The 21,423-nt window shown below is 44.2% G+C and overlaps 2 protein-coding genes across 3 annotated transcripts; both read left to right on the top strand.

Moving 5' to 3' along the window:
* Window positions 1-1,276: 1,276 nt before the first annotated feature.
* LOC139217980 (ankyrin repeat and SOCS box protein 2-like) lies at window positions 1,277-9,099 on the top strand. Its single transcript, XM_070849495.1, has 9 exons — window positions 1,277-1,355; window positions 1,835-2,158; window positions 2,759-2,928; window positions 5,516-5,671; window positions 5,875-6,120; window positions 6,214-6,385; window positions 7,046-7,616; window positions 7,689-7,842; window positions 8,202-9,099. Exons 1-9 carry the CDS (start codon window positions 1,279-1,281, stop codon window positions 8,354-8,356), a joined length of 2,025 nt encoding a protein of 674 aa, XP_070705596.1. The 5' UTR covers window positions 1,277-1,278; the 3' UTR covers window positions 8,357-9,099.
* A 441-nt stretch (window positions 9,100-9,540) lies between these two features.
* Window positions 9,541-19,995, top strand: LOC139218154 (ankyrin repeat and SOCS box protein 2-like). Of its 2 annotated transcripts, XM_070849710.1 has the most exons (11): window positions 9,541-9,630; window positions 9,754-9,842; window positions 10,119-10,463; window positions 11,947-12,057; window positions 12,731-12,900; window positions 12,987-13,142; window positions 15,347-15,592; window positions 17,304-17,475; window positions 17,702-18,287; window positions 18,381-18,534; window positions 18,655-19,995. In XM_070849710.1, the coding sequence occupies exons 3-11, from the start codon at window positions 10,126-10,128 to the stop codon at window positions 18,786-18,788; spliced, it is 2,067 nt and encodes a 688-aa protein (XP_070705811.1). In that variant the 5' UTR covers window positions 9,541-9,630; window positions 9,754-9,842; window positions 10,119-10,125; the 3' UTR covers window positions 18,789-19,995. The 2 variants fall into 2 exon arrangements, with proteins under 2 accessions (XP_070705811.1, XP_070705812.1); XM_070849711.1 differs by lacking the exon at window positions 9,754-9,842 and having other exon boundaries at window positions 9,546-9,630.
* The last annotated feature ends 1,428 nt before the right edge of the window (window positions 19,996-21,423 follow it).

The raw sequence follows: 21,423 nt of genomic DNA, 5'->3' as shown, positions 1-21,423 counted from the left end.
CGGCCTACGCTGAGTTCACCAGCAAGCAATTATTTCAATAGAATATCGATCCTCCTGAACCCCCAGTCCGTCTCGTCGCTCCCACACGGAGGCGGCACCGAGCAGTGTGAAGTATTACAGGATTTGGGTTCATCTGGATGTGAAGCGTCTTTGTGGATTTTCTGTCACCAGATTTTACACCGAGATCCTGAGAAGGTTCCACACGGTGACCTCCCGCAGGTCGAGTACATCGGGATGGTTTGTGAGTCGGTACAACTGTCTTAAATTTGAATGGAGATCTGTGAAGCAGAGTCAGTCCGCAGCTGCTGTTGGTGTGTTTTAATCATTTGGACTGGGGGGCCCAGACCGCAGGGTGGGGGCTGGACCCGCCACACCGGGCTCCAATCGGACTAGGACGGAATGATGGGCTAGCTGGAGGCTAACGCCCTGCTGCTGCATCCCAACCGGTTTCTATGGAAACGGCTGGGTGTAAGTGTCCACAGTGACTCAGAGAGTGGATTCAACAGAGGAGCAGGAATCACGTGATCTATATCACATACACTGATTATCTTCATATTTTACCAAACAGGCTCAGTTTACAGTTTAAAGCTGGCATCAAAGTCATTATTACAGTGTCATTACACTAGTTATTACAGTGTCATTACACTAGTTACCACTGTGTCATTACACTAGTTATTACAGTGTCATTACACTAGTTATTACAGTGTCATTACACTAGTTACCGCTGTGTCATTACACTAGTTATTACAGTGTCATTACACTAGTTACCGCTGTATCATTACACTAGTTATTACAGTGTCATTACACTAGTTACCACTGTATCATTACACTAGTTATTACAGTGTCATTACACTAGTTACCACTGTAGCTATTATTATCAATATTATTATTATTAATATTATTATCATTATTATGATCAATATTATTATTATCATAATTATTATTATTATCATCAATATAATTATTATCATCATTATTACTATTATCAACATTATCATTATTATTATGATCATGATCATTATTATTATAATCATTATTGTCAATATTATTATTATTATTATTATTGTAAGAGAAAGAAAGTTGCTTCTCTGTCTAAAACTAAACTGTGTTTCACTGAGTTCAGACATTTTGTGGACCATGGGTCACTCTGGTTTGTTGAGAGCAGATGAAACCGTTTGAATAATGTTTGGAAGTTGGCGTCTTCAGTGCAATGAGCGTCTGTGGGAGGATCACTGTGACCTTCAGCAGAGTCTCAGTATCACAGATCCTTCTGGAAACATGTCTCACATGAAGCCTGGAGACGGTTCCTGCTTTAACCCCGAAGAGCCCGACTCAAACAGAGGACTGGAGTTTAGGTAGGACTGTCTGAGCTTCACCAGAGTCCTGATCCTGGTTCAGTCCTGCAGAATCAACTCGTCACTGAGGGTTCATGACTCATCTGGTGCCATCTCATGTTAGCAGGTTAGGCTGTAGTTAGTGTTGTGTTAGCAGGTTAGGCTGTAGTTAATGTTGTGTTAGCAGGTTATATTGTAGTTAGTGTTGTGTTAGCAGGTTAGGCTGTAGTTTCTGTGAACACAAGTGAAACAGAAAAAGCAAAAGGCATATATTTTTATTAGTTTTTTAAGAGGCTGTAGAAAGTAGACAAGTGTCATTGTGTGTGTGTGTGTGTGTGTGACCTCTGTGGCATTTTCAGTTGTATTTAAAGCGTTGGAGCTCAGATGACGGCTGCTGCTTCCACACTCAGCACACATTTAATGGCTGCTGCTGAATATTGAGTGTGTCTGTGTTTCGTTTGTGTGGATCCACACTGATTGATTGTTTCTCTGCCTGTCAGATCCAACATGGCCGTCTGCGAGGTGGATGACTACAGTGTGTACAGTCAGCTGTCTGATGAGGAGCTGCTACAGGCGGCTGCAGAGAGAAGCCTCACTGACAAACACCTTCCTCCCAACTCTGATAGCAGCACAGCCTCATCCTCAGCACCCCCCACCCCTGCTGTACCCGCTCAGACAAACCCAAACCCCAGACAAAGACGTCCCAACAGACACCTACAGTATGTCCCACCATCCCACCCCCCATGTTCAGAGCCCCCCCATATCCCAAACTGTGCAAACCCACCAACAAGCCTGTTCCAGTTCCTCTACAAAGGCCTCAAAAGGTGAGTCCAGTTTAAAATGAACAGAGAGGAAAAACCAGCAAACATCTGAAAACAGTCGACAAACAGACAAAACACAATAAAATACCAAAAACTGGAGTTTTAGCAATCATCCAAACAAAGTTCAACTCTGCAGTCGCACTTCTGGCCGTCTTGGGATGGATGACGAGCTCATTCAGATTCTATTTCACCTGCTCGTCATACACCAGGTCCAGGTCTAGGACTTGGATCAGGGTCTCAGGTGGGCTCAGAGACCCCTGAAATGATCTTGAGCATCTTTGTGAGTCCTCTACACAGAGTAGCAGTCAGAGGCTGCTGTCAGGTGATTGGCCCTTCAGGAGGTGAACCTATTATGATGCATCATGTGATAGAGGCCCTGGCAACCTGAGCCCACCTTCATACATACCTGTGTCACAGATATTGTCTCTTGTGGTTCTCCCTCATTATGATAACCAACTAAGTGGCCTCCTGTATTCACTCCTCACCTTCTTCACGCTCCTCAGTTTACTACTACTATACTGTTTTCAGATGTTAACAAGTTGTTGAAAGTTTCTCCTGATCCTGGTCCTCATGGCTCACAGTGTTTTTCTGTTTTTGTCTCAGAGAGTTCAGTCCTCTGCAGTCTCTGATTATGAATGGAGATGTGGAGTCGTTGGTGGATTTGGTGAGACAGAAGTCCAGCAGTCTGATGGAGTCGAACAATGAAGGCTGGATCGCTCTTCATGAAGCTGCCTATTATGGACAGCTGCAGTGTGTCAGTGTCCTTGTCAGTGGTGAGAAGGACATCTGATGTCTGGTTGTCTGATGGAGAGCACCTGAGTTTGTTCACAGTTTTCTTTGTTTCATTCCAAAAAGCTTTCAACACCACGGTGAATTATATTCTACACATTTGTGATGCACAAACCCCAGATGTCTTTAAATAATACATGTCAGATAATGTACTGATGAAACTTTGGAGGTTAAAGCCTTCATTTCACTCTATTCCATCCATCCAGAAAATTTCAGCTCAGTTAAGGACAACATGTCTTCATACTACGTACTGAAAACGTCCCAAAGGTTTTAGATTGTCATTCAGTATTTTCGATCTGTGTTGTAGATTGTTTTATGGTAGGAAATTCATCAGTATGCTGACGACACAGCTTTCTACTTCTCTTCTGTTTAAATGACAATTCAACTGCTTTCTTCTCATATTCCTTAACTTTATCTGCCTTCAACACGTCCACTTCAACTGAACCTTCAATTTCAATCACTCACACGTGTCAACTCCTTTCAGTCCTTAAACTAAAACCAAATTGTAGCTTTCACTTTCAGAGATTTTCAGCTGTGGGCACATGTACATTTCCCTCAAAAAATGAACCTTTTCTACTCTTCTGTCAGCTGCATCAATACATGGATGAAATATTTGTCAACATGCCGATGATACAGTTTTCTTCTTCTGTTCTGTTCAGGATCTCTCTTGTTCCTTTTGTTGTTGTGGTCCTAAACTTGTGTTAAATCCTGATAAAATCAAATTCATAATTTTTGTTTTCTGGTGCCTAAAATGTGTATCATGACTATTTTGACTGTACAGTAATTTAATTTCTTTACCAACACAGCTAAAGTGAACCAACCATTGTATTTGTCTTTTCACCGTCAGCTGTTTCCACCCGATGACCCGAATGGCTTTTATGTAATGCTGCCACATTTTCAACTCACCTTTTGATCAATTTGGTTGTTGTTTGATTGGATTGTGTTCTCAGTTAGTTCGAGCACAGTGGCTCTACTGATCAAAGTATTGATCAAAGAAAGCCGCCCCCCCTCTGAGCCTGGTTCGGTTCGAAGTTTCTCCCCGTTAAAGGGGAGTTCTTCCTCCACTGTGTCCTAATCTAATCTCTGAGCTGCTCTGTGGGGATTCTTGAATCCTTCATGTTGAATTCTTGAATCTTTGGTCTCTGAATTAAAGAGTTTGGTCTGAGCTGCTCTTTATGGAAACAGTCTGAGAGAACGCTGTTATGAATTGGTGCTGTACAGATAAAGATTGATTGATCGATCAGTTGGTCCAGACTGAAACATCCCAACAACTATTGAATAACTTGTCATGATTTTTTACAGACATTTATGATCCTGAAGGATGAATCCTTTGGACTTTGGGGATCAATCCAACATTTCTTTTTGCAGGTTTTTGTTGATGACAGGACACCTCTAAAACCAACCGACCAAACTGACCAAACTCTTTAGTCTCAGCGGCACTTTGAGAGGCTTGTGGCTTATTATGACCTTTTACTTTTGGCACTCGAGACATCTATGTTAACACTGGACAAAAGTAATTACTGATGTCTAAAGAGTGCTGTAATTGCAGATTTGTTGCAAATAAGTTTTGTCCTTTTCTTTAAGGTTTTATTGCACCTGACACCCTTGATGTTTGAGACTTTGAGACTTTCTTTATTTGATCCCCCATAGGGGGAAATTTTCTTGTTACAGCAGCAACAATATAAACAGGGAGAGTGAAAGAAACAAAGCAATAGAAAAGACAAAATAGCAAAAATAAATATAAATATAAATATAAATATATGGTTGTGATGAAATGAAATAAATATTTACACCATAGGATATTTACACTTTAGACAGGAATGGAATGACATGGATGGTAGGCAGTATATTAACATCAGCCAGTGATGCTGGTGTTATAGAGTCTGATGGCTGATGGGAGAAATGACCTGCGGTAGCGTTCCTTCTTGCAGGGTGGGGGCCTCAGCCTGCTGCTGAAAGAGCTGCTGAGGGCCCCCACAGTCTCATGCAGGGGATGAGAGGGGTTGTCCATGATGGACTTGAGTTTTGTTAGTGTCCTCCTCTCACCCACCTCCTCTATGGAGTCCAGGGAGCAGTCCAGGACAGAAGCGGCCCTCCTGACCAGCCTGTTCAGTCTCTTTCTGTCCCTCTCCGTGCTCCCTCCTCCCCAGCAGACCACTGCATAGAGGACTGCAGACGCCACCACAGAGTCATAAAAAGTCCTGAGCAGAGTCCTGCACACTCCAAAGGACCTCAGTCTCCTCAGCAGGTGGAGACGACTTTGGCCCTTCTTGTTGCAGTAATGTTGCATTACTGCCTCCTGTTGGATCTAATTTCAGTTAATTTTCACTTCTTCCTGTCATTCAGTCCAATGCCCCGCTACCCTTCACACCGATTAAACTGGTTTTCTGCTTGCCCTCTATTCTGGGACTCTGTAAAGATTTCCTGTATTTCTAATGTATATTTTCTGCATGTGACATAATGTTTCTGGCTCATGGCACTAATAAGTTACTTGGTTGAAAATGTTATCAGTGCTATGAAATCAAATCCAATTTGTAATAAAGCTGAATTTCAGCCTCTTTCTGTCCTTAGCTCATCCCGACTCAGTGAACAGAGGCACTTTAAAGAATCAGACCGCTCTGCTGCTGGCTGCTTGTCGAGGAAACATTTCCTGTGTTGCCTTTCTCCTGAAGCATGGAGCCGACCCAAACATTGCCAACACGGACCGAGAAACGCCCCTGTACACAGGTGAGCTGACATCACCGCTGATGTATTGTCTCTGTTGTGAAGGGAAACCAGGGGTTGAATAGTTTATAGAATGGTGAGGCTTTGTCTGATCAAACATGTGAGGTTTCCAGAAGGTGGGAAAGTATTCGACTGGCTGCCTGCAGACATAACAAAGCCCTCCCGGTCTGAGAAAAGTGGATGATTTTATTATTACTGTTTTCTAGCCAGTGAGCATCCGAATGAAGCCATTGTGACTTTGCTGCTGAGGTTTGGCGCTCAGGTGAATCGCTCCTGCATTCAGGGAACCAGTGCGCTTCATGAAGCCTGCAGACATGGACAGCCAGAGCTTTGCAGCGTATTACTGGAAGCTGGAGCTGATCTACAGACCAGAAACATCTACGGCATCAGTCCGTTCTTCACTGCCGCACAACACGGACACGTTGAAGTCCTCCACCTGCTCGCCAAGAGAGGTCAGCCCTACCAGCATGTCCACTAGTGATCTGTAAAATCAGGTCCTGACAAACTGATGTTAAAGTGTTTTTAAATGTCCTTTTGTCTCTCAGGTGCAGATATAAATGGGCAGGCAGTCGACGGAGCCTCGCCACTGTTCGAAGCCTGTAAGAACGGTCACGTTTCTGCTGTGGACGCGCTGCTCTCTCTGAAAGCTGACCCTAACCGATCCATGAAGTCTGGCCTGTTGCCTCTTCACGTGGCTGTTCAGAACAATCATTCACGGTCTGAGACACATAGATTTGACCTTCATCAGGTGTTCTGTGCTTCATGGCTACTTTATTAATAAAATACACTAGTAAACTGTGACTGACAAGGTCTTCCCAAATAAACACAAAAGGCAAGGCAAGGCAAATTTATTTATATAGCACCTTTCAGACACAAGGCAATGTTTACAGGGACATAAAACTATGAAAACACAATAAAAATAAGACACAGAAACATTAAATTCCATCTAAAAGACAATAAATATGTAAATAGTTCAAACAAATTTAAAGAAGTTATGTAGCTCTATTATTGGAAACAGTGATGTTTTAAGGCCTGATTTAAATGCGCTGACAGTTTCAGCAGAGCTCAGGTGTTCAGGAAGCTTGTTCCACAGGTGAGGAGCAGAGAAACTAAAAGTTGCTTCACCTTGCTTGGTTCTAATTCTGGGAATGCTTAGTAGACCTGCACCAGGTGACCTGAGGGGTCTGGACACCTCAGACCTTATAAGGAAGTCAGTTATGTGTTTATGTCCAAGACCAAAAGAAGTTTGAGGCTACAAACTTGCATCTCTTTAAAGCAAAAACATGTTTGTTTGTCTGGTGCTGAGCCACAATTGTCGTATGATCCATATACCGTATGATCATAAATCCTCCTGACAGCTACCTTTTGGATTTCCAGGATCGTGTCGATGCTGATCCCGGTGACCAGCAGGGTCAGAGTCCGGCACAGTGGCATCAGTCCCCTACACATCGCTGCAGAGAAGGACAGGGATGACATCATGGAGCTGCTAATCGAATCTGGCTTAGATGTCAATGCCAAGCTGTCCAAGGGACGCTCCAGGATGTACGAGGACCGGAGGTGCACGGCGCTCTACTTCTCTGTTTACAATGGGAACCTGGAGGCCACCGAGATGCTGCTGCAGGCCGGCGCTAACCCCAACCTGGACGTCTTCAACCCACTGCTCATCGCCGTCCGTCTTGGCTGGATGGACATGGCGACACTGCTGCTACGGTATGGCGCAGACGTCAATGCTCAGGTCTCCACCCAGTTGTCCTCGTTTCCGTCCTCCATCCTGCTCAGTATGGAGTCTGTGCCCATGCTCAAACTGATGCTGGACAACGGCTGTGACGCCCGGCCCTGCTTCCACTGTCCATATGGCCAAAAACAACATCCGGCCATCACGCCATCACGACGTCCCGTTGAAGAAATGCAGAACAGCAGTGATGCACCAACACAGCACAACATTCAGGTGAGTCAGAAATGTCCAGCACAAACCAGTGCATGTGACTGTCCGCTAAAGGGCGTTTCTGTCTGCTTTCAGTTCTGCGAGGCCGTCTCCAGCCCGGCGTTAGAACGTATAAGCGGCCCCATTATCTCAATGCTGCTGGACTACGTCAGTCACGTCCATCTTTGTTCCCGACTGCTGGAGGTTCTGGGGAGTCGCAGCGACTGGATGCTGATCAAATTGAAAGCTTGTAAGAAACGAAACCAACACAGGCAGCTGACAGAAAGTTGTCATTAGCAACAGTAACTATGGGTGGGCGGGGCTGAGCTTTTTGAAAAGGTTCCAGAGTTCATGGACCAGTTCCTGCTGTACTTGACAGTCAGAGGTCATGGGACACTTGATGTCTGTGGATTTAATGTGTTAATTTTAATGAAAACAAAACACACAAAATATTCGATATAATTCAGTCCAACACAACAGGGCCAGACCACAGAGTAGCGCCTCGCTCTGATTGGCTGACTGTGCTGAAACAACGCGATGTGGGGGGTTGGTTTAAGTTGAGGGACCAGAGATCACGTATCCTGTCCTCCGTCTGTGTTTCCTGGTCAGGTCCTCCTCATCCCCTGATGCAGCTCTGCAGGCTGAAGATCAGACATTTGGTCGGAGTCCAAAGACTTAAACTACTGCACACTCTGCTACTTCCTGTCAGACTCACCCGCTTCCTGCAGTACAATGTCTCACCTGGACTCACCTGTCCACGTTGACCATGTGACATCTGGAGCTCGGTGACGTAGTAGGGGCTGATGGACAGTAAGCGGTGATGCTGACGTACCGGTTTGAATATGGTCTGTCTCTGTGAATCAGTCCAGGCAGATATTTACAATGGGCGGGGCTGAAACAGGTCTCTGTAAATCAGTCAATCAATCAGTCAATCCATCCATGCATCCATCCATCCATCCATCCATCCATCCACCAATCAATCAATCAATCAATCAATCAATCAATCAATCAATCAATCAATCAATCAATCAATCAATCAATCAATCACACACAATGGCCACATGGGGGAATCTGCTCTCCTCTGAAACATCAAAACCTTAATGGTTAGTATCTTGGTTGCTGTTAGTTCTCTCTCTCTCTCTCTCTCCAACCTCCACCCAACACGGACCCTGACAGAAAGCCGTCCCCCTCTGAGCCTGGTTCTGTTCCAGGTTTCTCCCGTTAAAGGGGAGTTCTTCCTCCACTGGGTCCTAATCTAATCTCTGAGCTGCTCTGTGGGGATTCTTGAATCCTTCATGTTGAATTCCTGAATCTTTGGTCTCTGAATTAAAGAGTTTGTTCTGAGCTGCTCTTTATGGAAACAGTCTGAGAGAACGCTGTTATGAACTGGAGCTGGAGAGATAAAGATTGATTGATTGATCGATTAATGACGGAGGATTTACTGGAGAGTTCAGTTCGCTGGATCAGATAGACTGTGTGTGTGTACATGTGTGTATATATCAGGTTTGACTTTGACTGAAATAAAGTCACTGTTGTTCTCCTCACTGTCATCGTTCTGTTGTTAAATAAAGTTTTCATTTAACACTGAAGCCTCATGCAGCCCAACCCCCCCTTAGTCTAAAAATAACACACACACATACATAGACACACACACACACACACACACACATACATAGACACACACACACACACACACACACACACACACACACACATACACACACACACACACACACACACACACACACACACACACACACACACACACACACACACACACACAATCTTATTCTAAATTGTGGGCTCAGATCACACATTGATTGACTCCTTACAGTTCTCAGTCTCTCCTTGCTGGTAAACAACAAGGTCCCTGAAATAAACCTGAAATAACCCCCCCTCCAAGCCCCCCCCAAACCCTGCCCCATCCACACTGAGTCCATTACAGACAGACAGACAGACAGACAGACAGGCCGATGAGACACATGGACGACTTTTAGAGGAAACTCTGGATTTAGGAAACACTTTCAGAAAACAGCAAGTAAGTTTTCTGCTGAAGTGTAAGTTTTGTTGTCAACGCTGCCATCTCGATAAAGTTTTGTTCAGTGTTTGTGTGACTGCTCTGCTGCTGTGCTCTGACTTAGTTTGTGTGTTTCTCTATTAGGGTCGGTTGATCACTGATTTAAACCACAGCAGCAGGAGGAGGCCTGACAGCAACCCCCTCAGGCTGCTCTGCTCATTACAGCCCCCCAGGTATTCACCTGTGGTGACAGAACAAAGAGAAAAACGTCAACCTGTGGAGTCAAATCTCACCAGAATTAGAACTACACTGTGATGATTTTATTAAAAAGGCTCAAAGAAAACTGCTTGTGTGTTAATGTCCACTTTGTTCTTTCTTCTTTGCTCAGTTTATGAATCCTCCCTCAGCTCGTCTCCTTATCATCCAATCAGAGGGAGTCCTGTCTTACACCTGTGTTTCCTCCTGGCTTTTCTATCACACACTAAATTTATCACTTTCTGACCTCACAGCTCCAACATGGCGGCCATCTCCAGGTCTGGACCAGCAGGTCCCAGTCTGGCCTTCGATGATTATTCTCTCTACAGTAACCTGAGCGATGACGAGCTGCTGCAGCTCGCTATTGAGCGCAGTCTTACCGACACACACTGTGACGCCACCGCCACCAGGCCTCCTCACCTGACAGCACCTGACAGGAGCAGCCTGAACCCTGCAGCCACAAACACCCACCAGCCCAGCCACAGCTCCCACAATGCACCTGCCCAGAGCGCTGCGCACTGCAGTTCCCACAATGCACCGGCCCAGAACGCTGCGCACTACAGCTCCCCAAACCCTCCGAGTGAAGAGCCTCCTGATCTGTGTGTGACCTCAGTTTCTCTTAGTAGTAGTACTAATATTCTCTACTAGTACTAATGTTCTCTACTAGTACTGTTCTCTACTAGTACTAATGTTCTCTACTAGTACAAATGTTCTGTACTAGTACTGTTCTGTACTAGTACTAATATTCTCTACTAGTACTAATGTTCTCTACTAGTACTGTTCTCTACTAGTACTAATGTTCTCTACTAGTACAAATGTTCTGTACTAGTACTGTTCTGTACTAGTACTAATATTCTCTACTAGTACTAATGTTCTCTACTAGTACTAATATTCTGTACTAGTACAAAACTTCTGTACTAGTACAAATGTTCTCTACTAGTACTAATGTTCTGCACTAGTACTAATGTTCTCTACTAATACTAATATTCTGTACTAGTATTAATGTTCTCTACTAGTACTGTTCTGTACTAGTACAAATGTTCTGTACTAGTACTAATATTCTGTACTAGTACTAATATTCTCTACTAGTACAAATGTTCTGTACTAGTACTAATATTCTGCACTAGCACTAATATTCTGTACTAGTACTAATGTTCTGTACTAGTACAAATGTTCTCTACTAGTACTAATATTCTGTACTAGTACTAATGTTCTGTACTAATACTAATCTTCTGCACTAGCACTAATATTCTGCACTAACACTAATATTCTGTACTAGTACAAATGTTCTCTACTAGTACTAATATTCTGTACTAGTACTAATGTTCTGTACTAATACTAATGTTCTGCACTAGCACTAATATTCTGCACTAACACTAATATTCTGTACTAGTACAAATGTTCTCTACTAGTACTAATATTCTGTACTAGTACAAATGTTCTCTACTAGTACTAATATTCTGTACTAGTACTAATGTTCTGTACTAATACTAATGTTCTGCACTAGCACTAATATTCTGCATTAGAACTAATGTTCTCTACTAGTACTAATATTCTGTACTAGAACTAATGTTCTGTACTAATACTAATGTTCTGCACTAGCACTAATATTCTGCACTAGCACTAATATTCTGTACTAGTACTAATGTTCTCTACTAGTACTAATATTCTGTACTAGTACTAATGTCCTCTACTAGTACTAATGTTCTCTACTAGTACTAATGTTCTCTACTAGTACAAATGTTCTGTACTAGTACTGATATTCTCTACTAGTACTAATGTTCTCTACTAGTACTAATATTCTCTACTAGTACTAATGTTCTCTACTAGTACTGTTCTGTACTAGTACTAAAGTTCTGTACTAGGACTAATGTTCTCTACTAGTACTAATATTCTGCACGAGTACTAATGTTCTGTACTAGTAGTAATGTTCTCTACTAGGACTAATATTCTGTACTAGTACTAATGTTCTCTACTAGTACTAATATTCTGCACTAGTACTAATGTTCTGTACTAGTACTCATGTTCTCTACTAGGACTAAAGCTCTCTTCTGTTCCTGTTATTTTGTGTTGCTCTGTCAGGAAGACGTTCGATGGGTCCATCAGTCGTTTCATGACGGGTTCTGGGAAGAGGATGGTGGCGTACCGCAGAGCCGACGGCTGTCTGGTTCACATCGCACCAGAACCCGAAGAGTGAGTCCAGTTCTGTTTATAAACCCTCTCAGTACCTGGAATCACCTGCGCCATCTGTTTCACCTGTGTCACATGGTCTGAGTGTCATTATGGGGATAACCCATGAGGACTCAGGAGGTCGGGGGTTCTGGTTCTTAGTCAAACCTCCAGCTGTTCCAGCAAAACCCAACAAGCGTCACTGAAGTCACTGAAAACACAAACTGTCAGATGAGGCCAGGTGAGACAGGTGAGGTTACATGAGACAGGTGAGGTCAGGTGAGACAAGTGACAAGTGAGGTATAGTCAATCAATCAATCAGTCTTTATCTCTCCAGCTCCAGTTCATAGCAGCGTTCTCTCAGACTGTTTCCATAAAGAGCAGCTCAGAACAAACTCTTTAATTCAGAGACCAAAGATTCAGGAATTCAACATGAAGGATTCAAGAATCCCCACAGAGCAGCTCAGAGATTAGATTAGGACCCAGTGGAGGAAGAACTCCCCTTTAACGGGAGAAACCTGGAACAGAACCAGGCTCAGATGTGGGCGGCTTTCTGTCAGGGTCCATGTTGGGTGGAGGTTGGACAGAGAGAGAGAGAGAGAGAGAGAGAGAGAGGTCAGGTAAGACAGGTGAGGTTACATGAAATAGGTGAGGCAGGTGAGGTGAGAAAGATGTGAGATTGGTGTTTTCCCTGCAGGGAGGAGGAGCTTTTGTTCAAAGCGATCCGTACAGGTGAGGTGAGCAGAGTGAAAGCGTTGGTGATGCGTCCAGGAACAAACCTGATGCTGCCGAGTAAACCGGGCTGGCTCGCAATTCACCAGGCGGCGTGGTTTGGCCAGGACACCTGTCTGAGAGTACTGCTGTCAGGTACTTTTATATGTACACACACACACACACACACACACACACTACCGAGTCCAGAGAAGACATGTCGTTTGTATTTTCATGCTCAGCCCAGCCGGGGATCATCAACAAGCGAACGGAGTGCGGTGAGTCTGCGCTGCTGGTTGCCATCAGCAAAGGTCAGTTGCGGTGCCTTCAGGTACTGCTGGAAAACGGAGCAGACCCAGACATCCCGAACAATGACAAAGAGACTCCGCTCTACAAAGGTAAAACAAACTGATTCACCTGAACACATCACAGCTGATTTTACTGAAGGTAACCGTGTGTATGACGTTACTTTATTTGTCCCAAGGGAAGTGATTAAGTGATTGTGCAGCAGCTGCAGTTCAAAGTAGGAACACACAGATTTAACATTTGTCTTTATTTTATGGTTTTGAGGAAGTTTCTTGGTGGTTAAGTACAAATCAATCAATCAATCAATCTTTATTTATATAGCGCCAATTCATAACAGCGTTATCTCAAGACGCTTTCCATAAAGAGCAGCTCAGAACAAACTCTTTAATTAGAGAGAGAGCTAACGATTCAGGAATTCAACATGAAGGATTCAAGAATCCCCACAGAGCAGCTCAGAGATTAGATTAGGACACAGTGGAGGAAGAACTCCCCTTTAACGGGAAGAACCTAACCCAGGATCAATGTGGGCGGCTTTCTGTCAGGGTCCGTGTTGGGTGGAGGTTGGACAGAGAGAGAGAGAGGGATAGAGAACACAAACAGCAACCAACATACTAACAGCGACTATAGCACTAACAATAGGAGTGTGACTAAACAATTAGCAATATGGTAATATTGAAAAACATGACGAGTGGCTGACGATCCGCAGCAGTGATTCATGAAGCAGAGAACCACAACAGGAGAACCAGGACCAGGATCCACAGGATCCACAGGATCCACAGGAACCTGAGAGATGAGAAAAGCACAGAAAGGCTCCGGGGAAGATACCAAGTTAGTGGCAGACATTTGGCTGACATGAGACATAATGATGGAGAGGAAGAGGAGGAGAGAGAATAGAGCCCAGTGCATCATGGGAGTCCCCCGGCAGTCTGAGCCTATAGCAGCATAACTAGGGGCTGGTCCAAGGCCTGATCCAGCCCTAAAATATATGCCTTATCAAAAAGGAAGGTTTTTAGTCTACTCTTAAATGTAGAGAGGGTGTCTGCCCCCTGAACCCAGACTGGGAGGAGGTTCCACAGGAGAGGAGCCTGATAGCTGAAAGCTCTGGCTCCATCACTACTTTAGAGGACTTTAGGAACCACCAGTAGGCCTGCAGTCTGGGAGCACAGTGCTCTAGTGGGGTAGTACGGTGCTATGAGCTCTTTAAGATATGATGGAGCCTGAACATTAAGAGCCTTGTAAGTAAGGAGAAGGATTTTAAACTTTACTGGAAGCCAGTGAAGACAAGCCAGTACAGGAGAAAGATGGTCTCTTCTCTTAGTTCTGGTCAGAACAGGAGCAGCAGCGTTCTGGACCAGCTGGAGAGTCTTTAAGGACTTATTGGGGCAGCCTGATAATAAGGAACAGAAATAATCCAACCTGGAAGTGACTAATGTGTGGACTAGTGTTTCTGCATCATCTACAGACAGGATGGACCTGGTTTTAACAACATTACGTAGATGGAAAAAGGCAGTTCTAGAAATCTGTTTAATGTGGGAGTTAAAGGACAAATCTTGATCAAATAACACTCCCAGATACCTCCCAGTGGAGCTGGAGGCTTGTGGAACTCCATGTCTAACCTTAGTGTGGACAGAGGACTCGACATGTACCAACTGAAATCGATCTAATAAATAGGACTTAAAGCAGCTTAATGTGGTTCCTTTTATGGATGAATGAACTGTTCCAGTCTCTGTAACAGGATGTGATGGTCAATGGTCTCAAAAGCAGCACTCAGGTCTAACAAGACCAGTACAGAGAGAAGTCCTCTGTCTGATGACATAAGGAGGTGGTTTGTAACCTTCACCAGTGTCTCTGTGCTGTGGTTCGCTCTAAAACCTGACTGAAGATCCTCTAATAGACTATTAGAGTTTAGAAAGTTACACAGCTAGTTGACTAATACACCTGAATCCAGAGTGGGCTTTTTCAGGAGTGGTTTAATTACTGCTACTTTGAAGGACTGTGGTACGTAGCCTGTTAGTAAAGACTGATTGATCATATCCAGTAAGGACGTGCTAATTAAGGGCAGGACTTCCTTAAGTAGCCCAGTAGGAATGGGGTCTAGGAGACATTTTGACGGTTTGGATGAGGAAATTATCGAGTAAATGACTACGTATCTTGATCCTGACATCTAAACTGAAACCAATTCAACTACAAATCCCCACAAATAAACTCAGGGAATCTACCCCGACATCTAACCTCAGGGAATCTACCCCGACATCTAATGTGCCCATCCCTGAACTCTCTTTGTGTTACTCTGCAGCCTGTGAGAGGAACAGTCCTGCAATGGTGGCCATGCTATTGAACCACGGAGCAGTGGTAAACACTCACTGTATTATGGGCTGGACTGCCCTGCAGGAAGCCGTGTCTCGAAACAACGTGGAGATCTGTGAGATGCTGATGAAGGCCGGAGCCAAACACAGCCTAACCAACATATACGGCATCTCGCCGCTGTTCACCGCAGCTCAGGGTGGCCAAGTTGCCACACTGCGCTTCCTCCTCAAACACGGTGTGTGTAGAAGATTGAGCCTCAAACTGTTCACTGAACACTAACCAAAAGCAAAGACTAGCTACAGACTACATCTGAATGTAAATGACCACAATGCTAGTTTTCTAAAATGGTATCCTTGTCTTCACTCATATTTGCTGATTTGGGAGATTATAGCAATGCTTTGTTCTAGGATAATGTCCTCCTCCCTGAATCCTATTGGATGTGTTCAAAAAGTGAATTTACGATGTACGGACACACTGTAGAGTACACTTCTACATCACTGCAGCAAAGTTAAACCACTGGAGTCAACAAAGACAAGGTCTGGGCTAGCTACTGCTGCAGCTACATGCTAACTGTGTTCAGAGGTTTGGGGCTGTGCCACACTGAGCTGAAAATACTCCACCCACTGTCCCACCCTTCAGCTGTGTGTTTTCTTAATTAAAATTGTCGCTGCTAATAACTGTAACCGCTAATCTGTATGAAGAGCACCTTCCTTCACAGTGCCTTCTGCAGTGCAGTAATCAATCAATCAATCTTTATTTAAACAGCACCAATTCACAACAAACGCTGTCTCAAGACACTCTAACGACAACTGCAGTCTCAAAACTATTCCACCCCCTGAATAGAATCCCTCATAAGAGCACTCATTTGCAAATCAGGTGTTGTCTCAGCCACACCTGGTGCAACTAATCAAGGGCCTCATTAGTTGCATCAGGTGTTCTTGAGATAGAACACATCAAATACCAGGACTGGGTGTGGGGGTTTGCTCATAGTGACGTTTGGTTGCATGTTCGAAACATGGATAAGTCAAGAGAATTGTCCAAAAGGTTAAGAGAGGAGATCATTGCCTGCACAAACAAGGGAAAGGATACAAAAAGACAGCAAAGGCACTGAATGTTCCCAGAGATACTGTTGGAAGCAAGGTTAACAGGTTCAAAGGCTCACTGGCTGCACTACCTGGACGTGGCAGAAAGAGGAAGCTATCAACGGCTGCCACCAGATTTCTGAGGAGGCAGGAGGACAAAAACCCTCCAGTGACCTGCAGCCAGACTTGGTGGCAGCAGGCTCTGAGGTTTCTTCAGTGAGGTGCATACTAAACACTGAAGGCCTCCATGACTGAACTCCAACACGTTCACCACTACTGACCCAAAAAAAGTGGATAAGTCCGCTCCAATAAGCTTGACACCATAGAAATGAGCTAGAGAAGTTTTGGGATTCTGTTCTGATGAAACCAAACTGGACCTTTTCAGGTCTGTGGATCAGCAGTTTGTCTGGAGGAGGAAGGATGAGGCAGACGCTGAAGAGAACAACCTGTCTACAGTGAAGCATGGCAGGGGCTCAGAAAAGCAGCCCAGAGCATGGGCTGCTGTCCGACTGAAGAAAGTCATAGATGCTAAAGGATGCTCTACTGAGTACTGAAGATGCTTGTCAAGAAGGGGTTGAATAATTTTGAGACTGCAGTCGTCATTAAAAGTTGCATATTGTTAAATTTGGACAAACTACCTGTAATATTAGTTGTGTTGAGCTATTTTGATTGTTCATTTAACACAACTGAACTTTCAACTGACAACTGACTTTCTGTTGGGGTCCATGTTGGGCCTCTTTGTTGATCTTAATGCTGCCATGTTCAGAATTACGAGTATTGTCTTTACAAAGAAGGATTGAGCTATGATTTAAGGGTTTCCTCAACCTGAACCCTGATCCCTGAACCCTCCACGTTTTCCTGCAGGTGCAGACGTTAACAGCCAAGCTGCTGATGGAGCCACTGCTCTTTATGAAGCTGCTAAAAATGGACACGAAGAAATTGTGGAGCTCCTCCTTTCTCAGAATGCTGATGCCAACAAACCTGGAAAGACCGGCTTATTGCCACTTCATATCGCCGCTCAGAGAGGAAGTGACACGTAGGCACACTGACTATTGTCTACTTTGTTTTAACAGAAACCCCTGAGGATGTCTTTGTAGAGTTAGGGAAACTCGGGTCCACCAGGTCACAGCTTGTTATAGTGGGAGTACAGAGGCTCAGGCTGTCAGAGTCACCAGCTGTGTAGAGCTAGGTGTCTGTCTGTCTGTCTGTCTGTCTGTCTGATATTGGTCTGGTCTAACTCCTGTGATGTTTCCTGCTTCCAGCATCGTGTCCATATTGATCCAAAACACAAGTAAGGCCAGACTCCGTCGGACTGGCATCAGCCCACTGCACCTAGCTGCTGAGCGTAACCGTGATGATGTCCTGGAAACTCTGATTACGGCGGGCTTCGACGTCAATGCTCAGCTGTCTGAAGAACGATCAAATCTGTACGAGGACCGTCGCAGCACAGCACTCTACTTTTCCGTCATCAACAACAACATTGACGCTGTGCACATGCTGCTGGAGGCTGGCGCGAACCCGAACCTGGATGTTTTCAAGCCGCTGATGGTTGCGGCAAGGATGGGCTGCATCGAGACCGTCACCATGCTGGTGGAGCATGGGGCCGACATCAACGCCTGCATCCCCACACACCCCACCACCTTTCCCGCCGTCTACATGTTCTCCATGAAGTACCTGCCCATGTTCAAGTACCTGCTGGACCACGGAGGTCACGCCCTCTCCTGCTTCAACTGTGTCTATGGTAATGCACCTCATCCACCAATCAAAACCTCCCGATCACAGAGAGGAGAGTCCCGCTACAACGACGACAATGACCTGCAGGAACCACAGCAAAGGGGAGGCGTTCAGGTGACCAGAGTTATTAAACACAGATCCACACAGTAGGGGGAGGGGGGATTTACAGTTCTGTGATTGATTAACAGTTCTGTGCTTGATTGACAGTTCTGTGAGATGATTTCGGCCCCCAGTATCTGCCGGTGGGCGGGACCGATCATTGACGTCCTGTTGGACTACGTTGGTCATGTGACTCTCTGCTCCAGAATGATGGAACACTTGGACAGCTACCCCGATTGGAGCGTCATCAAGGACAAAGCAGGTGAGTCAATAACTGATAATCAATAGTGATAGTCAACTGATAATTAACCTGATGGTCCCCCAGTGAACATACCACAAGAGAAATCTTGATGTTACTGGTTTGTTTCTGGTTCGCTTCCAGCTCCTCCACGGCCACTGCAGCAGCTCTGCCGGCTTCGGATTCTTCAGCTGGTTGGAAATCAGCGTCTGAAGAAGTTGCCGCTGCCTGGAGGTCTGATCCGCTTCCTGAAACACCAGGAAGCATCTGAGGAATGAAAACTGATATCTGTACACTTTAACCAGGTTAACCTGTTCATTGCTGGGACTGTTTAGAGGGCTTTGAGCTTAGGATTGATTACTGCCAGCTGCTGCAGACAGTTTAACCATGGTGAACATGAATGGACTGGATGAATTCACAGCTTTCTTCTCTCCGTCAGAAAGTATTTGTGGTGTTTTTCTAGTGAATCCAGGATTTTACATGTCCCAGGTGTGTCCAACTACAAACCAAGGGTGTTTTGATGTTTCGATTCTCATATTCCTCTGCTGTAGAAGTCAATTAAAAGCTCAAATCTGATTGTTGAAATTACTTTTAGGTTGCTGAGTGTAGCTGCTATTTCCTAACTCCTCCCTTCTTCGGCTGAAAGTGAATATAACAAGGTTAATATTGAAATACATGCATTTCAGTTGTTAAAAGCTTATCAATCAATCTTTATTTATATAGCACCAATTCATAACAAATGTTATCTCAGACTGTTTCCATAAAGAGCAGCTCAGACCAAACTCCCCACATGAACAGGTGAGATGGCAGGAAAAACTCCCCTTAAAAATTAAAGATCTCACATTAGAGAAATCAGCTCAGCGTCAACAGATGCTGTTTCATTTGTAATCTGCAGTCCGATGTGTCTTAATAAATTAGTTTTTTGTCCAATAAAACAAGTGAGAGGAGAAAAGTGAAGGGTGCAGATATTAATTAACATGGATCATAAAAACGTCTGAATCAACATGAACACAAGTTACTGACAGTAGCTGCATTGTGATGACGCAAATGATCAGTCAATAAAAAAAGACAATACTTCTGCTACTAATAACATATATACATTTCAGTGTTTTAACCACTTAGTTTAATCGTAACTGATGAACACATTTATATTGCAGATGATCCTTGGGGTGACTGATCCTTGTCTTCATCATTATTGCACAGACTGTGGAGTGAGAATAAATCACGTATTATTCAGAAGAGTAATTCATGTTGCAAACAGAAGATAAATAAAACTAAATAGTGCTTTATAAAATATGGACATTATACTACCTTCAGTAGTTCCGTGTTGTTGTTTTTATTGCTGCTGCTGTTGAGTCTTAATTTCTGTTCACATGGGCTGTGCTGATATCATAAAGATAGTAAAATCATAATAAGAAACATTTCCTGACACTATATAAGTGATTATCTGGATACTTTCAGATGTTTATTTTCTCCCATGACTGTAACTGTATAAACAATTAATAAATGATGAAGTCATCATATAAGTGTATCTTCATAGTCTGGGTTCTACATTTCTACTCTACATTTCAGAGTGGGCTAAAAACCTTAGTGATGAAGCCTATAGTTTAGGGCTGGCTCAGGTCTTGGACCAGCCCCTAATTATGCTGCTATAGGCTCAGACTGCCGGGGGACTCCCATGATGCACTGGGTCCTCTCTCCTCTTCCTCTCCATCCTGATGCTTCATGTCTTTTTAATGTCTGTTACTAACTTGGTATCTTCCCCGGAGCCTTTCTGTGCTTTTCTCATCTCTCAGGCTGATGATGTCCACAGTGGAAGGAGGTCGTATTGGTTAGACTTTAATCTGGGACGTCACTGGTCCGGTCTTTGACCTGGTTAACATGATCCTGATCCAGTCTGACCAAGTTAACATGGTTGTGATCCCGTTAACGTCATCCTGCTCCGGTCTTTGACCTGGTCAACATGGTCCTAACCAGGTCTTTGAACTGGACTGAACCGGTCCTGAAGGACCTTTGGCAGCCATTTATGGCGTGTTTCCACTAGTGCCTACTCGGCTTGACTCGACTCAGTCTTGTTGCGTTTCCACTAGTGATAGTACCTGGTACCAGGTACTATTTTAGTACCTCCTCTGTCGGGGTTCCAAGCAAGCTGAGTCTAATTGAAAATGCGATGTCACCAGACTGCAGGCCACTGATTGGCCAGGGAGCGGCGTGACTTGATGAGTCACGAAAGCGACTCGTTCACAAGAATCAAACCCACCGTTTTTAAAACCCTGGAAACAGCGACCATGCATTTTTATTATTTCTGAAGTTTATTATTTACGAAGTAAACGGATACACACAAACCAAACGCTCCATGTCCTTAGTTGTTTGTTTGTGCCATATACAAATTACGTCACTGGAGTTTTGGGCCGCCTTGCTATGACGACCCCGCCCACTTTGAGGTGGGACGCTACTGTAATCGAAATGCAACCAAACTAAGTGGAGTTGAGTCGAGTCGAGTAGAGCCAAGTAGGTACTAGTGGAACAACCATTAGTTTTCAAAGCTAAAACCTGACTGGTTGTAACTGGAGCGACGTACATGTACTGTGTATGTCTGTATACTACATAGTATCTGTATGTCGAGTATCTCTACACACGTGTAAACACAGACATATATGAACACTAGTTTGTACACACACAGGCGCTCTCGTCGTGTGACTCTGTTACAGCATTAAACTGTTAAGCTGATGATTTATCTCCCACATTTATTAGTTGGTCGGTTTGTTTCTTGCTTGGTTAACTGGTCAATTAGTTACTTAGCTAGTTAGTTGTTGAAGACGATATGGTCACTTTGAGCTGTTCAGGGAAAAACTGAAGGACTGGAGGAGGAAGCTGATTGGACAGTTGTGACAAACAGACAAACAAAAAGGA

Source organism: Pempheris klunzingeri, chromosome 18 (genome assembly GCF_042242105.1).
Source record: "Pempheris klunzingeri isolate RE-2024b chromosome 18, fPemKlu1.hap1, whole genome shotgun sequence".
Taxonomy (NCBI): domain Eukaryota; kingdom Metazoa; phylum Chordata; class Actinopteri; order Acropomatiformes; family Pempheridae; genus Pempheris; species Pempheris klunzingeri.
Note: the sequence above shows the minus strand (reverse complement) of the source record. Positions and strands in the feature narration are given on the sequence as shown.